The sequence below is a fragment of the Corythoichthys intestinalis genome, chromosome 1 (assembly GCF_030265065.1).
Source record: "Corythoichthys intestinalis isolate RoL2023-P3 chromosome 1, ASM3026506v1, whole genome shotgun sequence".
NCBI classification, from domain to species: domain Eukaryota; kingdom Metazoa; phylum Chordata; class Actinopteri; order Syngnathiformes; family Syngnathidae; genus Corythoichthys; species Corythoichthys intestinalis.
This window is the reverse complement of record NC_080395.1, coordinates 23,721,361-23,739,044: the sequence shown is the minus strand read 5'-3', so window position 1 is coordinate 23,739,044 and position 17,684 is coordinate 23,721,361. Positions and strand designations below refer to the sequence as shown.

Below are 17,684 nucleotides of genomic sequence, written 5' to 3'. Positions count from 1 at the left end.
GGCAAATCTCTAAAGCGGCACGGTTTGTTTATCTTGGTCCATGATGCGTTTGTGTCGACAGCCGTCAGACAGCGGCGAAAACATCAATATGATGCCAACACGATCGCAGACATCATCAGACGGAGACTACGAAGCTTGTCGCCACGGTCGCGCAGCTTGAATGTGAGCGCAACAACAGGTGTTGTGCCGAAAAATAGCCGCCCTGCGTGAAATGTCCCCCCTGACGGGAGCGCCCACACGGAAACGACTTTCTTGTACCGTGAATATGTATTATTTTACTCTGCTTGAACTAATAAATGTCATACCTGTGTGATTGTTATTGGGATATGGTTGTGAAAACCTGTAAACTAATACATTTCTGTTCAAAGATGGTTATGTGGCCCAGTCCACGATTTGTTACTAAAATACAGTACTAATATTTTGTGTAATTATTTAAAACTGATGATACAGTCATAAATCCATTACTGTAATGCGTCCATGAAAACATTTGATGTTTTCACGTCAATAAAGCGTTTTAAATAAGTGCTCCCGTCAGGGGGGACATTTCACGCGGGGCAGCTATTTTTGGCACACACCGGCCCATTGTCGATCAAGTTTCATTTTACAATCGTGACAACGGTGACGTTCAGCTGACCAAATGTCGGTGTATATTTGGGCCGGTGCTGATTTTGGGTACCCGACTCCTCATCGTGACATAAACTGGAGTATGATTGGAAATTTTGTGGTCTCAGAACGAGCTCTGACGCACGGAACGGGATCGGACGGGAGGAAACATCGGTTTGGGCATCAAATATGGATCTGGCGACTGGATCGACCGAAGCTTTTCCAAATAACGGCTTTTATGCAACTCATCCAATGAGTTTACAGCGTCTGAAAGCACCGGGGCTTCCATAATTTGCAAGTGAATCCACCTTTAGAAACTACGATCATTGACAATACCGACACACAATGACGGACAATATGGTGGCACAATACAGCGATCACGTAATTGTGTGACGTTGGTGATTGGGGTCTATACAGTATTGGATAATAGGAATTTATGATTAATGACGTAACGAGAGAGGGTGGGCAATCTGGAATACTCATTAGATTGGCTAAAAGACAACTGGCATTGCGAAAACGCTTTGCACTAAGAATCTTAAGAAACATATAACTGATTATTCCTTTTGTATATACTAAATGGATGTAAAAAATAGCTGAGCCAAATATAAGTTAGCTGAGAGTCCATAGTCAGTACATCGTTGTGCATTACTGCCCCTTCAGGTGTGTAAGCGTGAATACAATTTTTTTTTTGATGAGGTGATGTATATTGTTGATTAAATGTCAATGTATAATATGATATACTGCTAGCATTTAAACGGGAAAAAAGCAGATAAGCCTCATTACATGGTCATTCCCTTGCTTGTAAGCAATACTGCTCTGTCGGACAACTGTTTTCTGGAGAGGAAAAAAAAAAACTAACCCTTTAAAGCAAGCGTCCTAGATTTGCAACAACTAAATGCTAATCACCTAATTAATCCACATTCATACCTTATGAACCTTCCTTTTATTCAGAATTACCAATTTTCCTGTTATTAACATTTAATTAGATCCTCAGAGTAGTGATGGCAGCTTGTAGCTAAATCTTCAAAACGCGCTCCGAACCGATAGCGTATATTTCCATTGAACCACTGTTCCACAGGGCCATATCTTAGGGTTACGACACTCCCATAGGAATCCATTATACGATTTTACTTCCGGGTACTTCCGGGTTATGGCGCCTATGGTAGTTCCAAACATGGCTTCGACGAGGGCGGACCGCATTCATACTTCGGAGGTAAGTTGATGGATAAAACGATCCCTTTTGAATTTTCAACAGTCTGTATTGCAGGGGTCCCCAAACCGGTCCTCAAGGGCCGCTGTGGGTCCTGGTTTTTGTTCATACCGATCGAGCACAGACAGTTTAACCAATAGAAGAAGTCGGACATCCGGGCATTAATGACGTCACCAGTCACAACAAAGCGTCGCCATATTGAAAATGGGGCTAAAGACAAGTCACTAGCAGTTGCTCTGTCGTGCATTGTAATACAAACGTGTTGAACTTTCGTCTTATTTGCTGTCTTTTTTCCGTCGGAACGACTAAAAGTTGCTGTGTTACAGGTTGTCACACAAGGAAGAGTTTGGAGCCGCATTTGAAGTTCTTCATTCTTCCTCGTGAGAAGAAAAGGACAAACCAATGGCTGAAAGCAATTAATCGAGGAACATTAAAAGAAGACGGTTCCGTGGACTATTCCCGCCTGTGGGAACCTAAATCCAAGCACATTTACGTTTGCAGCCGACATTTTATTACTGGTGAGTAAATCGATTTTTTTTTTGCCCCAATTAGCTGCTTGGATTCAATAGATTAGGCAGCGGTTGTTATTATTACCGTATTCGGCAACTCACAAAGCGTTATTTTTCTTTTGCCGTGAACTGCTCTGATTAGTCAATCGGTATATTATTGGCCTGGTGAGAATTGGTTATTTTGCCGTGACGTGTTCACGGCTAAATAACGCTTGGAGGCGAATTACCGGTTACGGCAGAAATAATCACTCCGTATATACTCCCAGTTTTCTTAGTTCCACACAGTACATATTCCACGTAATTGATAAAGGTCAACTTACTGGGTGACTTTATGAGGTAGTTGTAGATGTTTCCGAACTCCACTGCAGGCCATTCCTTTGGATTGTTCATCCAGCTATTAGCTGCGACTTTGTATGCGCACATTTGCAAGCCAATACACGGTAATTTTAAATTGTATCGCATCCTCGCGTCTGTCGGCAGTGACTCGTGATAATAGTAAGCCATGCTTAAGACGTTTTTATGAAAAAAGACGCAAAACACACCTGAAATATATGAATTTCAGACGTTTGTCTATGGAATGTTTAGCTGTGTGTGCCCCTTTCGCAAAATGGCGACACGTTGCTAAGCGATGTGACGTCAACAAAACAAGACGACATGCAAAGGTGTCGTCTTGTTTTGTTGGAACAAAATTCTGCACCCACCTCGGCCCTATGTGGAATAGTTTGGAGACCACCGCTGTATTGTATCAAAGGCACTTTATGATGTATATGTTGAGCTTTATTTGTAGGTGCGTGGTGTAATTATATTTTATCTTGGTTGACGAGCGATTTCCTTTTACTTTTTAAGCTGAGTCTGCGTATTTGTGAGCATTGGTAGACGACCGGCTTATACGTGGTTATTAGCTCGATTTTGTAAGCTTTGAAGTAAGGTATCCCCCTCATGAAAGAGTACCAAGTCAATGCATGACAACCTGTGTTATTTATTTACACCAAAATGTTTGACATTATTATATTTTAGAGATGTATATAGATTGAAAAGCGATGTCAACAAATAATAGTCACAAATCTATAATAAAAAACTAATTTAATGTATATAATTTTTTTTAGGTTACATTTTCATGATCCACATCATGCTGCTGCTTCTGGGGACAGCTGCTGGTGCCTGCTGGCTGTGGGCACTAAGCCCATTTTTAAATAGCAAAAAACAAACAAACAAACAAAAAACCCTTTTATTTCATGTTTTGATGACTGACCGTTGCCATCCATTTTTTCAGCTGCTCATGGTCCTTGGGGAAACCTTGCTGCACAACCAACCATCACAGGCCACTGATCTATAAAATGTTAGGTGTAAACAATGAACCATGACACCAATTTCACCAATTGTTCAATAAATAATGTGATTTTCTTTATCAAAGAGGATTAAGTTGTTATTGTTATATATTACACCATGTTGAGGAAAATCATAAAATGTTTTTTCTGTTTTGTAATCATTTTGTTTTGCTTGGGTCCAAAATGAAAAATGCCTCTAAAGAGGTACAGGTTTGGTTTTGCTAAAATTAGAGGCTATATTCAAAATTTAGTTTAATTATGGAGGAAATATTTGTTAAATGTCATTTATTTGTGTTTCAGGTCAAACTAAGTCTATAAAATAAAAAGGAAAATGTACACACACATATATATAAGCATTAGAAAGTGCAACGGTAAAGAAAAGTAGAAAATAGAATTTAGAAGTCGTGATGACAATCCCAAACTTTTTGGGAAACAGAAGTGTTTTTATATGTCAATGTGACAAAACAAATTTGGAACTACCACTTAGAACATTGGAACAAAATATGTTAAACATGGCGTTATCTTTAATATATTACCACAGGTAGGTGAATCAAGGAAATCTAGACATTCTCTGGAAAAACAGTATTCTAGTTGTGAAAAAAAGAACCTAAATCATCTCGCATTTCAATGTAAAAGTCGATTTCCCATCCTCATGCTAACAGAAGCATGATACATTCACTCTACAACATGGAAAAGTGGGGAGCCACCCTCCCCGTTCAAATGGTTTTGACGTCTAACGAGTGTTAACCTCATTGGTGATAGGGCAGGGGTCCCCAACCTTTTTTGCACCACGGACCGGTGTGATTTGGGTCTTTTTTTCACTGACCGGTGTTTTGACAAATATTGCAACCCATCAAAAACTGCAACTATGCGGTTCTGGGCATGCGCGTAACATTAAAAATGGCCGCGAATGCAGCGATTCCAAAGCAAACACTACAAACTTTCTTAAAAGAAAGGAATATTGACTTACGTTTGATCGTGGATGGACATGTAGAAAAGTTCTCCTCAGACCCATCCTGCCATGTTAGCTACACACCGCTCTCTCACCGTTAATGCCTTCGCCATGTCGTTAAGCATTAATTAGGAAGCCCGCTTCACAAAGATGCGATGTTGGAAATTGTAGCAAGGTTTTCAGTGTTCTGGTAGCGCTGTCAGGATATTTCGGAATTACTTTGTCTCAAGTGTACGTTTAAGGTAGCTGTCATTTGCGATCTCTACAAGCGGATCCTCCTGTTGCACTGACATGCTCGAATCACTCGGTTTATTCACAAACGGGTCACGAAACCACTCTTTCGCAGTTTGTGGGTCTTCGAGGTTGTAGGCTCATCTTCTGGCTCGTCAGGTGCCCTTTTTCGCTGTAAAAAATCTCTCCAAAGTTGTCTGTTTTCCAGTCATTTTCGCTCGTGTGGAGGAACAAATGTGCGGCGCTCGCGGCCTAGTTATACGTTATTATGGAGTACATGCGCACATAGATATATTATATATACAAAACAAGATGTACTGCTTGCAATGGATTTCTATGACAATAATAATAATAATAATAATACCTCAAACTTATATAGCGCTTTTTTGGACACTCAAAGACGCTTTACATAACATAACACAAAGACAAAATAAAGAATTAAGAGGTGGGAAAAGCTAGTTTGAACAGGTGGGTTTTTAGGAGTGATTTGAAGTTTTGTAATGAGTCCGAGTTCCTGATGGGTTTTGGGAGTGAGTTCCAGAGTGAGGGAGCAGCAGCGGCGAAGGCTCGGTCCCCCAAGGTTCGGAGCTTAGTGCGAGTGATGGGTGTGATGACGACATTCTAATCTATACTGTAGTATTGTATCTAGAGTAAACAGGGATATGGATGTGTTAAGCAGGGGCACAGGCCAAAGTTAATTCGGCCAGAATGCGGTCGTTAATAAAATATTATTTCTGTGCGGCCAGGTAGCAAATATGCCACGGACCGGTACCGGTCCGCGGCCTGGCGGATGGGGACCCCTGTGATAGGGTGCATCTTGTCCAGAGAAATTAAAACATTTTTTTAAAAAACGCATTGGCTGACATTGATGACGCTAACTTGAACGCTCCTTTATTTGCAACCACCCTCCCACTTCAAATGGACTGGACGTCTGCTAGTGATAAAAGCATTTCAATTCACAGCAGAAGGATGAAAATAGACGCGATGTTGGACGTCTATCAATGTCAGACAATGCGTGGGGGGAAAAAAATTTTGTGTGTGGCTAACAATCAACAGATTTCTTTAATTCACTAATTCTTCTCAAGAAAATGTATTTTGGACCAAGTAGAATAGAATATTTATTTGTCATCATGCAGTGCATAACGAAATTCCGTTTCAGCTCTTGACCCATACCAGGAGACATCACAAAAAATACATACAATAATACACACATAGTAAAGCTAAAAATTTTATGCATAAAAGGAGTAATACCGTAAAATTGAAATTTTCATGACTTCTTTAAAATTACAATATTTTTCTTTGAAAATTTTCGCTTATTTATCTTCACAGTAAATCAGACATATTTATTCAATGTTATTAATTCAGTAAAAGAACAGTCTTGGTTTTACAGTATACTACCATAGCTATTTTTACAGTATTTTGCTTAACCTTTTACTGTCTTTTTTTATTTTAACAGTACAGTTAAATCATGTGCTGGTTCGGTTTTAGGGTTTCATTCTAGGGTTAGGGTTTCACACTCGGGTTAGTGTTCCAAAGAAGTTTAAAAACCATAGTTACTTATTTAAGTTAGTGTTCATCATTCAAATGAGGGTTCGAAACTAGGATCACGGTTTCAAACTAGGGTTGGGTTATCAAAGTAGGGTTGAAATCAAACAAATCGATTTTTATAGCCCTTTAAAAAAAAAAAAAAAAAAAGGGTCCTAAAAGTGCTTTACAACAACGACAAACATAGCTGATGATAAATGGCAGGGAAGTACTATACAATGACTATCTAGGACCGGTTTGCCCGTCCCTGCCTTAAGGTGTTTAGTTAGGGTTTTACCTACGAAACCTTTTTTTTTTTTTTTTTTTTTTTTTTTTTTTTTAATTTCCTGTTCCCATGTGTGCTAAGATTTTCTAATGCGAGAATGTTTGACCGCAACCGAGTAACTAAAGGGTTTTTCTCATGTGTGTTTTCTCATGTTTTACCAGATTTCCTTTTAAAGAAAATGTTTGACTGCAAACTGCGCAACTAAAGGGTTTTTCTCCTGTGTGTTTTCTCATGTGTCTTACCAAATCCATTTTATGAGAGAATGTTTTACTGCAAATTGAGCAACAAAAGGGTTTTTCTCTTGTATGTGTTCTCATATGCATTTCTAGATTTCCTTTTGGAGAGACCGTATGACTGCACACTTGGCAACTAAAGGGTTTGTCTCCTGTGTGAGTTCTCATGTGTGATACTAAATTTCCTTTATGAGCGAAAGTTTGACTGCAAACTGAGCAAATAAAGGGTTTTTCTCCTGTGTGCGCTCTCATGTGTCTTACCAAATCTGATTTTTGAGAGAATTTCTTACCGCAGAAAGCGCAACTAAAGGGTTTTTCTCCTGTGTGTATTCTCATGTGTGATACTAAATTTCCTTTATGAGCGAACATTTGACTGCAAACTGAGCAACTAAAGGGTTTTTCTCCTGTGTGTGCTCTCATGTGTCTTACCAAATCTGTTTTTTGGGAGAATTTTTTACTGCAGACTGAGCAACTAAAGGGTTTTTCTCCTGTGTGTACTCTCACATGTCTCACTAAACTTACTTTTTGAGAGAATGTTTTACTGCAAACTGAACAACTAAAGGGTTTTTCTCCTCTGTGTGTTCTCATGTGTCTTTTCAAATCAGTTTTTTTAGATAATTTTTTACTGCAAACTGAGCAAGTCAAGTGTGTTTCTCCTGTGTTATTTCTTATATGTCTAATAAATGCTGATTTTTCATTACTTTTACCACAATCTGAGCTGATTAGAGTTTTTTGGCCTCTTTGTGAAATGACCTTGTTGCCAAGAGTCGTCTCGTTTTGAAAGCACATGGGCTGTTTGACATGACCTTGGCAGTTTACACGGCTCCCCGAAGGTTCTTCCATATTGTCACTGTCTGACAGAGGAGCTATGAGGTTGTCTGGTGGTGGTCCTCCATGGGGCTCTCCCTTTGGACTATGACGGTGAAGCTGTGGCCACTCAGTTAGTTTGTACTCATCTTCACTTTTCACGGCGACACCAGGCAGTGACAACTTGATGTCTGCCTCCTCCTCTTTCTTTTTTGCACAGGTGGGCTGCAGATCATCATCTTCAACGTGAGGGTGTTCCGGATCATCCTCTTCCTCTTTAATGTCGGGGTGTCCAGGATTTTCTTCCTCTTTCACTCTGGGGAACTGTGGTTGCGCCTGCTCCAAACTGGAGCCCCTCCACTGCAGCTGAGGGAAATGGCCATCCTGACAACCAATCAGCTGCTGGACATCTGCAGGACACAAACAAAACAAACCCAGGTCAGAGATCAGTGCTTCAGTTCCATCAACTGTAAATCAAACGAGGTCAGGACGCAGCAGTGACAGAATATAACAATGAAATGACTTCATCATCTATAAATATCAATAAATAAACTGGATGATTGTTTATAATTTCGATGGAGAATACTTGTTGGCAGTTTCTAGTCTGAGTGATCCCAAATGGCTGAAAGACTTTGCTTTTCTTGCTAACATCACACATGAGCTAAATATACTGAACAAGACATTACAAGCCCTGGAGTAGCTTGTACGCTTTTAACAGGGTCAGAGCATTCTTCATAAACCTTAATGCTTTCGACATCTATGAATTCTGAATTTAGAATTTTCATTGAAAAACGATACATATCTGAAAAAGACCAGGGTTAACAGTTCATAGATAGTCACTACCAGAGAAAATAAATTTTAGCGCAAGGAAGGGACTGTGTGTGTCTGTTTGTTTGTCTCCCACTGTCTGTCTGTCTCTCTCTCTCTATACCAGTTGTTTTATCCCCTCGTTGGTGGTATAAAACTTCACATTTTTTGCAATTTCACAGGTCAGTGTTGATGCCTAAGTTTGTTTCATTGCTGGTTACCAGCCTATGTGAACATTTGATTTTAACTCAGCTTGAAGGAGTGCCACAATTCTATCGTCTCACACTTCGAGATGGGGTCATAACTCTGAGTACCCCATTTTGAGATTTGTATCGTTATGGCCTTATCTTTTACGTATGTTGGCTACAGAATAGCAGACTTGTTCCCCGCTGGGATCTTTGTTTTTTTTTTTTCTATTTCTAAATAAAACTGAAGCAAAGTTCATTTTATACATTGCTGTTCCTTCATATACCCTGGGGTTCAATCCACTGTTGTTTTCGTCAACAACGACAATAACGAAAACATTTTGTCGACAAACAATTTTTAATGACAATGACGTGACAATGACCAGCTAAAAATGTGGCTTGGAAGACTAAAACATCACGAGATGAATGCCAGTTTTCGGCTAATGAGATGAATATGCAACATAGTTTTTCGTTCACAAATATCTTCATATTGTCCGTGGAAAACGTCATCTTGTTTTTGTTTGGGTCATGTCACTCAAGTGAGATGTGCTGTGTCGCTCCCTCACTCTCCTCACCAGAGTTTATGATGTGGCTGAACAGGGGCGTCACTAGGTTTTAAGAACATGGGGATAGCCTCGAGGAGATGCAGAGGAAGTAAGTGAACGTAGCCTAAAAGCACAAAACTTCACAAGCAGCTAACAACGACTGATGATTTATTCATTTTTATTATTGTTGTTAATGTTGTTTCAGTCATTTTTTAAATACAGTAGAACAACTGAAAATAATGGCTACATTTGCAAGTTACTTGGTAGATGGAAGAATCAAAGAATGCAGTCTGTTTTTAAGGGTGGCAAATAGGCAAGTCCCGGTATGATATTCTGACGGTATGATAACCTTAAGCTAAAGTATCGCGGTATTGCAATTACAGCTCTAAAATGTGTTACTTTGAGATATCTGGGTTTAAAAAAAAATTTTTTTTTAAAAACTTTTTCCATTGCACATGATTTTTATTTTTCAAAACATATTAGCAAATTTGAACATATGTATAATGTTAAGTTAAAATAATTTTTAAAAAAACCCAAAACATTTTAAATAAAATTAAAATAAATACAGTCCTTTAGGTGAGCCTAAACCAGGGGTGGGCAAACTATTCCACAAAGGGCCGCAGTGGGTGCGGGCTTTTGTTGCAACCCATTAAGATGACACATTTTCACCAATCTGCTGTTTTACAAGTGCAATCAGTCGATTGCAGTCAGGTGCTTCTCATTTCTGCTGAAACCTCATTGGTTATACTATCCGTGCTGGGTCAGTTGGAACAAAGACCAGGACCCACTGCGGCCCTCGAGGACCGGTTTGCCCACCCCTGGCCTAAACCCACAGCCACAGCAAAACATTATCACCATCAGAACAAAAATAATTGAATTATTTTCCATAAAAAGCATGTGTCTATGACTCGTATCATTTTTACATTATACACATACACTCCCTTTCTACACACAGACAGTTGCCAGAGAAAGAAAAACAGCACATTTCCTCAAAACCAACCTCTTCCCTTCCTCCCAAAAACATGCATAGGAGGCTGACTGAACACTCTAAATTTTCCGTAGGTATGAGTGTATGCGTGAATCATTGTATGTATCATTGTGCCTTGCGATTGGCTGGCAACCAATTCAGGTTCTACCACGCCTACTGCCTGGAGTTAGCTGGAATAGACTCCTGCAACCCTCGTGAGAAAAAGCGTCACGGAAAATGAATGAATGAATATTATTATTACATGTTTTACCAACGCTAGACACACTTAACACGCTGGACTTATCTATCGTAGCTGGTGGGAAACATGACAGTGTTTACCAACCTTTAATTTTGTATAAATGTGAAATCATCTTTGAGGTATTGCCTCCTTGGCAGCAACTCTACGCAAACATGTTTTACATGTCGGCTGGCCCTCCTCCTCTAAGCCGCTGCCGTCTGTAACTTTTCTGTAGCCGAAGTGTTCCCATACAAGCGATTTCGTTTTCTTCGATAGGGGAAAAAGTTCAGGAATTTCACTTCCTCCAGCCATCGTGTAGCACAGCTGACTCACTGACACTGAGAAACAACCAGTGGGCGAGGGTTGAGCCTAACAGCTTCAAGCAAAGGGATTTCTCCATGCTTTTTTGGGACGTAAAAAATAGCTAACCCTTAGCGACGGTAAGACGGCAAATTTTTGCAGTTTTGAAACCTTGACGTTTTCATACCACGGTACACTTTAAAAGCGGTAATCTGCACATGTCTAGTGGCAAATCGGTCTATCACTCTGTTGTGACTCAGATGCTGAAGCTCATCTTTTTCAATACACCTATCACAAAAGCCCTGCTCCCTGTAAAACTCAGTCAACTCAAGACACTGTCATATTCTCTCAGGAGCAGTGTTGGGCATGTTATTTTAAAAAAGTAATTAGTTATAGTTACTCACTATTTCATTCAAAAAGTAACTGAGTTAGTACCTGAATTACTCTATAGTAAAAGTAACTAGTTACCAGGGAAAGTAACTGTTTCCGTTACTTTAAAAAGAAGTTGTTGTCTGTCAAAGAATTTGAAATTTTCTAAGCAGTATTTGAGTCATTTGAATAGAGAAGAACAGACAGGTAGTTGTGTTATAGAACCTTGTAAAATTTATTGCACCTCACCAGCAACAGATTTATCCTACACTTGAAGTGCAACAAAAATAAACGGTAAACAATATAATAAAATAACAATCAGCAGTAAACAATATAATGTGAGTTTAATAAATTAAATCTAACTCCCTCAACTTCACTCTCACTCACTCTTCAGCAGATTTGAATTGCTTACCACACATGTCGACAAAAGCTTTGCCCCGGGACATAAATTACACTTTACATGCACGTTCTTTCCTTTAATATCGACCAACTTGAAATAGTGCTTATATCTCCACCTCGTAAACGACGCTGTTCCGGTTTGTGTGTGAAAACACCGGCTCTGATTGGCTTACCATGACACATGACTCTAACCCTCAGCCAATCACAATCACTTCCATCGCATCTATCCAGAGGGTGCATTCAGGTAGCCTCGTCCCCCTAGTCCTCGCGTCACCCTCAAAGTGTCTGCCGTCCGCAAGATGGAAGCAGCATACTTGCTGGCTGACAGTGGGGGATTGGAACGAGGCTAGAATTCAGGTGTAGCAATTACAGAAACGTTAGGAAGCTTTGGAAAGCATTGTCTAATTGAATGAGCAGGGACAAACAGCCTGGAGCCATAAGAAGTACGTGCACTATTAGACTCGAGCGTTCACGTCACAGAATGGGGATCACGTGAGATTTGACAACAACGCAGCCATATTGGAAGCAGGTCTGGCTCGCAGGACATTAAATTTAACTTGCCAGTTTGATAAGGAGACAAACTTGTTACTAAGGCGAAGAACAGATACGTGATCAAACTTAAGGATGTGAACAATGTTGACCCTTACGAACAAGCCAAAGACAAATGGAGTAAAAATGTCAACAGGCTTCCACAATTACGCGAAATGGACATTCTGCTGTATTTATTGTTTGATGTATGTTACTAAACTCATCAGCGATTCTGAAATTACAAATCGCTACAAAGCTATGAACAGTTTTGCTGCGGATGGGTGCAGGACCTGCACATTATGACCGTATCAAACGGCAACTCCATCATTCTTGCAAAGGTAGGCTATGTTTGTTTACTATTTTCATTGCCATGAACCTGAACGCACCCCAAGTCTTGGATGACAAATAAACAGAGCAGAGTAGACTCGATAGGCTGGTAGTTTCTTCAATTTATTCAGAGTAAGTAACGCACTGCTTTTGACCGTCAGTAACGGTCACGGCGTTGTAACGGCGGAATAATTAGTTAAAAAATAATTAGTTAGATAACCCCGTTTCTGAAAAAATAACGGCGTTATTTCCAACACTGCTCAGGAGTGATTGAACAATTTATGGATGATGGTGGGAGTTCAAATCTCTGAATTTGCACTACCACAAATGGCAATAGACCTGTTTTTTTTTTAATAACAAATTTTTTTTTTTTTCTTTAATGAATTTCATGTAGAAGCATACAGAGAGGGTTGCAGTATGCAGTGGAGCGGTGTGTCCATGGTAATAAACTTTACAGAGAGAAGACCATTATCGAGGCAAAATGCTACCACTTGCAACTTAAAAACGAGAAATCGCACAGGCTGAATATCTAGCTATAACGTTAGCTACTTAGTAACGTTATGTCATGTGTTCTGTCAGATTTTTCTCCTGAAGCTTTTGTGGCGATGAATAAGCAGTATTTTACATTCAGTTGGATTATCAATATTGTGCAGAGGTGCTAAATAAACAACTTACATCCTAAACATACATGTGCAACATGAATACGATGTGAATAAATGCTGAACGTTGAGAGAGTGTTGAGAGCTGGCCGCAGCAAAATGTAAGGTGTTTGCGTGAGAACTTCCCTTCGTGTGCGTCCATGACCAAATGTAAGTACATCTTCCTATTTTATAGAATGTTTGTGGTTTTTAGTTTGGACTGTCAGGGCTGGGGTCTTGACAGCTTGATAGCGGTGTCCCGTCAATACATTATAAAGTCTATGTACCGACGCTAAGAACCCTTTAGCTGTAAATACAGTGGTACCTCTACATATGAAGTTAATTTATTCCAGGACCTTGTTTGCTAGTCGAAATGGTCGTATGTCGAGCAGGATTTTCCCATAAGAATACATTATAATTCCATTAATTCGTTCCAAAGCCCAAAAACCTACACTAAATAAATACTGCTGGTACTATTACAAATGTCAATTACACATAGCAAAACGAATACATTATAAATAAAAATCGGAATAATAATATATTAAAAAAAAAAAAGAATAACTGTAATAATGTAACGAATCGGGTTTTAATGTGGCGGACTTTTTGCTGTACCTAAACGCACAGCATGGCTGACGTGTCAGAGAGAGAGAGCGGTAAGGTTGAGAGAGCTTACTTTCACATTCAATGTTTTCTTGAGAACACAGTCAAGTGCGGGAAAGCAGGCGTTTAGTGTTGGATAAGTTCTAAAATAAATGATAAAAACCTAACGAAGCTGGCGATTTCTTTGGCGATGTTAACACAGTAATAATTGTCACCTTAACTTATAAAGACTGGCGGACGGTGGTCCGGGGAGGACCATGGAGATGTATTGTTGAGCCAGCTCACGGATGTGCCCCCCAGCTCATATTTTTCTATAATATGAATCATCAATTCAATGGTAAGCGTCACTTTTTTCCTTGTTTCACCACCTGAACCAACCTTTTTGAAACCTGTGTTGATTTCGGTCACAAGAAAATCCGCCGTGCGTTTGTCTGCGGTGCAATCATGTCGTCGTATTTCGAGCATGTTGTCGGATGTAGAAACAAATGGCGAGTCAAATTTTACGTCGGATGTCGAAAAGATCGTGTGTCGATGTAACATTGTATTGTATTTTATTCGATTTGAATGACAGGCTAAAAAACAAGTAGAGTGTCAAATGTTAGCAAAATAACGTTATTAGTTAGGTCTACGGTTCTAGTACATGCTTTCAAATATATATATATATATATATATATATATATATATATATATTTTTTTTTTTTTTTTTTTTTTTTTTTACAAATCGATCATTAACTTACCTTCGAGCAAGCATAAGTGTCCTTGGGTGACTGTCTTGACATTCAGTTGTTTACGTGATCGACGACAGAGCCTTATCAATTGTTTGTATTCGGTGAATCATCTTTTTTGGCTTTGTGGGTGCGTGTGTGTGTAATATTCTTTGTTGCCGTATGAACAAGCATAGACTTCATAATATATGTATATATTATGAAGTCTATATATATATATGTATATATTATGAAGTATATTATGAAGTCTATGGAACAAATTAAATTTGTAAGAAATAATTTGTTCGGCGGCACCATTTCAAAATCCCTTCCTTGTTGTTTCCATTGCAGAGCATTAAAAGCAAATCGTCGAAAGCAATGCTAACGCTATACAAATCAATCCAAAAGGATAAGAATCACATCGTGCTGTTTCATCCATTTTCAACTAATCTGGTATCCTGATTCAGTCCTTGAAGGAACCAGTAAAGTGGGTCATACGTCATTGGTCACATGATTTGAGGCAAGCTCCGGAGCAGTGATGCAGAAAAAAATTACTTCCAAGGTTTGGTGGGTGGTTCGGAGCCCCGCATTAGAGGGAACATCACTACTCGTCACTACTCATGCAACCTTCACATGCTCTGGGAACGATGATCCTTACCACTTGCAACAAGCAGTTAACAGTTTGTCAAGAACTTGTTCAAGTCATGTTTTTGTATTCACATTTTATTGACTTTTCACAACACTCGGGCTCATGTTTGTAAGAGCACAGCAAACAGAAGTTTCAGCGTGCGCTCTTCGCCTTTCCAACCTGTTATAACGCTCTGATGTGGTGCGCTTGACCTCAGAATAACTCAAGAAGAGAGACGGTGACCAATCGGGATGTGTTGTCAGCATTTCATATGCAGGTTTACCTAGGAACACAACAGGTAGGGGAGTAGTAGTGAGCATTGCTACCGAGGCAGATTTAAATCGTTCAACTTACAAGAGTAGAGATGACGGGAACACACTCTCATTCCAGCAGAAATATGATCAAAAGAAATGTTTTCCGACGAACCGCTGCAACCCAAGCCATCCGTCATGCCTTCGTGATCTGATATTTGGTCCTCCATGCAGGAAAACGGTAAAAAGTGAGTCCAGTTTTCCTTGCCCTTTTTTATCGTGGGTGGGAGACGCTGTTGCACCCGGTAACACAACAATACACACCCATAATTTCTTTCTAATACACCGAAGGAATTAGCTTAGCACTACCACATGTTACAATCCCCGTTGAGTCCGCCGGACCGGAAGTAAAGGATATTACCAGCATGGAGGCGTGTCCAAACAATGACGTAGTACGTCCCATTCCCTATTACGGACATTGCAATACACAATGCATAGGTTGCCGCTGAACCCTTCACACTAGACTGCTGCTAGTTTGAAACAGCATTAAAATTTGTTTAAATAATAATAATTTATTTAAAAAAACAAAACAAAAAAAACATGTCATTTGCAAGGCGTGGCGGCTTTTATTTTAGTGTGGCGTGCCGCCACAATATCTTGTATATAAGGGAAAGCCTGCTTCTCCTTGCTAAGCTAATTGGTACCTCAATGTGCGTTTGTGTGGAAATGTAGTTCAGGAACAACAACAAAAAAATATTCACCTTCCCACAGCAATTAGAATTCCCCCCTACTCCTTGAAATGGATCCATTTAAAAGATATGTGTGAATCGCGGATGTATTTGTGACAATATTTTGGAGACGAATCTCTCCCCATATAAAAGGTCCACCCATCTGGGAAACTGGGGTACCATAATAAAATCCCAGTTCTCTAGAACTAGAAAATACAACTTGAAGCGCCATTCATGTAGAATTTTCGACTCGACAACTGGTAGTTATGTTACTTACGACACTATTACTGCCTTCATATAGTGTACAGGTGGAAATTTTACGTTTCTGAATGGCAGAGCGCGTACAACAAGTTGTGAATGGGAAGAAACTATAAGTTTTAAAGAATATTTATCGTCATTTTTTACGCCAGCATGATAATGTAGTGTACACATTGATAAAACTCTTATTTTGTAACCAAGTGTTAGGTAAAATGTTCCGTTACAACCAAAAACTTTTGCAAACCGTTTGCATTATGTTTTTGTTGTTAATGAATTAAAAGGTCTGAAACAGTTGCCCACGCAACCAACCAAAATGAAGTCCATGTCAGTTGTGTATTTTTGCTACTACAACAAAAGCACATGAACAGGACGTACTCATAATTACCAATGAACAAGTAGTAAGGATCATCTTTCCCAGAGCATAGGAAGGCAGCATTAGAACATGAGACATCAACTAACCTGCTTTGTATACAACCCGATCCTGCTTGTTGAAAACGACGTCCAATAATTGAGGTCGTGGCTCATCTTTTACCCCACAAAGTTCCTCGTCCAGCTTGAATTCTGCTGTCCTACTCGTGCACATTTTCACACGAGAGACTCGCGCTTAATGACTGCTTGGCAAAGAACGCCTCTGTTACAGTTTTAAGCTAAGCTAAACTTGGCCGCCGCAAAGCTTCTCAGAAGCAACGAGATGTTCTTCTTCTTCTTGGTTTTTGTTGGCAGTTTACCCGTCGTATTGTGGGGCATTACTGCCATCTACTGGGTTGACGGTTTGGCACGAGGTCAGGCAGTTACCAACCAAAATTATGCTATTCTGACAAACAGTTAAACACACCCAGAGTGGAGACAAAACAAAAAAAGAACAAATAAAATAAATCAAAATAAAAATTCCCTCACTCTATATCATTTTCAAGTCCTATGTCCTTGAGAAACTCAATTAGTTGTCTTTGAATTTTGGCCGTTTCTACCTTTAGAATATTTTCCATCCTAAATGCCTCTTTTGCCTGTTCCACCACGGTTTTCAAATGATTCCTATGCTCCCCGTATTTCTCACACACCATTAACACATGTTCAACCGTTTCATGATCCGTGCAGTGTTCACACTTTCCATCTTTGTGTCTTCCTATCCTATGCATCGTATCATTCATTCCCGTATGCCCTATTCTTAGTCGATGTATTACAACCTCCTCCCTCTGGTTTCTCCCTAATCTCCTTCCCACCCCCACCTGAGACTGTATCGAGAACAAATGACGAGATGTTGCGGGCTGCGTGTCAATCAGTTTTATGTGCCCTCGCTCACTTGCCCTATAGGCACTTGCCTTTGGGGGAATACCCGCCGCAATCTTAAGGGCTGTTCCATTTTCCTAAACAGCTAAGTGAACTTGGTGAGATCGACCCTTTGAGGGCTTAGTGATGGAGTCAACAACGATGGTCACTTCAGAGCTCCCCATATCTCACGATACATTGCAGTGGTGCATGGAAAAAATGTTCACGCGGTGGTGATAATGAAGCTCAACCTCGTTGGCTGC

At 39.8% G+C, this 17,684-nt stretch overlaps 1 protein-coding gene across 1 annotated transcript; it reads right to left on the bottom strand.

The window, feature by feature from the left end:
• Positions 1 to 3,062: 3,062 nt before the first annotated feature.
• LOC130926373 (gastrula zinc finger protein XlCGF57.1-like) lies at positions 3,063 to 16,857 on the bottom strand. The gene is made up of 2 exons (XM_057851397.1): positions 16,615 to 16,857; positions 3,063 to 8,093 (listed from the first exon to the last, which is right to left on the bottom strand). Exons 1-2 carry the CDS (start codon positions 16,736 to 16,738, stop codon positions 6,763 to 6,765), a joined length of 1,455 nt encoding a protein of 484 aa, XP_057707380.1. The 5' UTR covers positions 16,739 to 16,857; the 3' UTR covers positions 3,063 to 6,762.
• Between the last annotated feature and the right edge of the window lie 827 nt (positions 16,858 to 17,684).

Bases quoted from the DNA above. Each gene is read 5' to 3' on its own strand.
- LOC130926373 (XM_057851397.1), bottom strand. From the start codon at position 16,738: ATGTGCACGAGTAGGACAGCAGAATTCAAGCTGGACGAGGAACTTTGT. The intron at 8,094-16,614 runs GTTAGTTGATGT...TGTGTCCTGCAG, and splicing joins TCGGGTTGTATACAAAGCAG to ATGTCCAGCAGCTGATTGGT.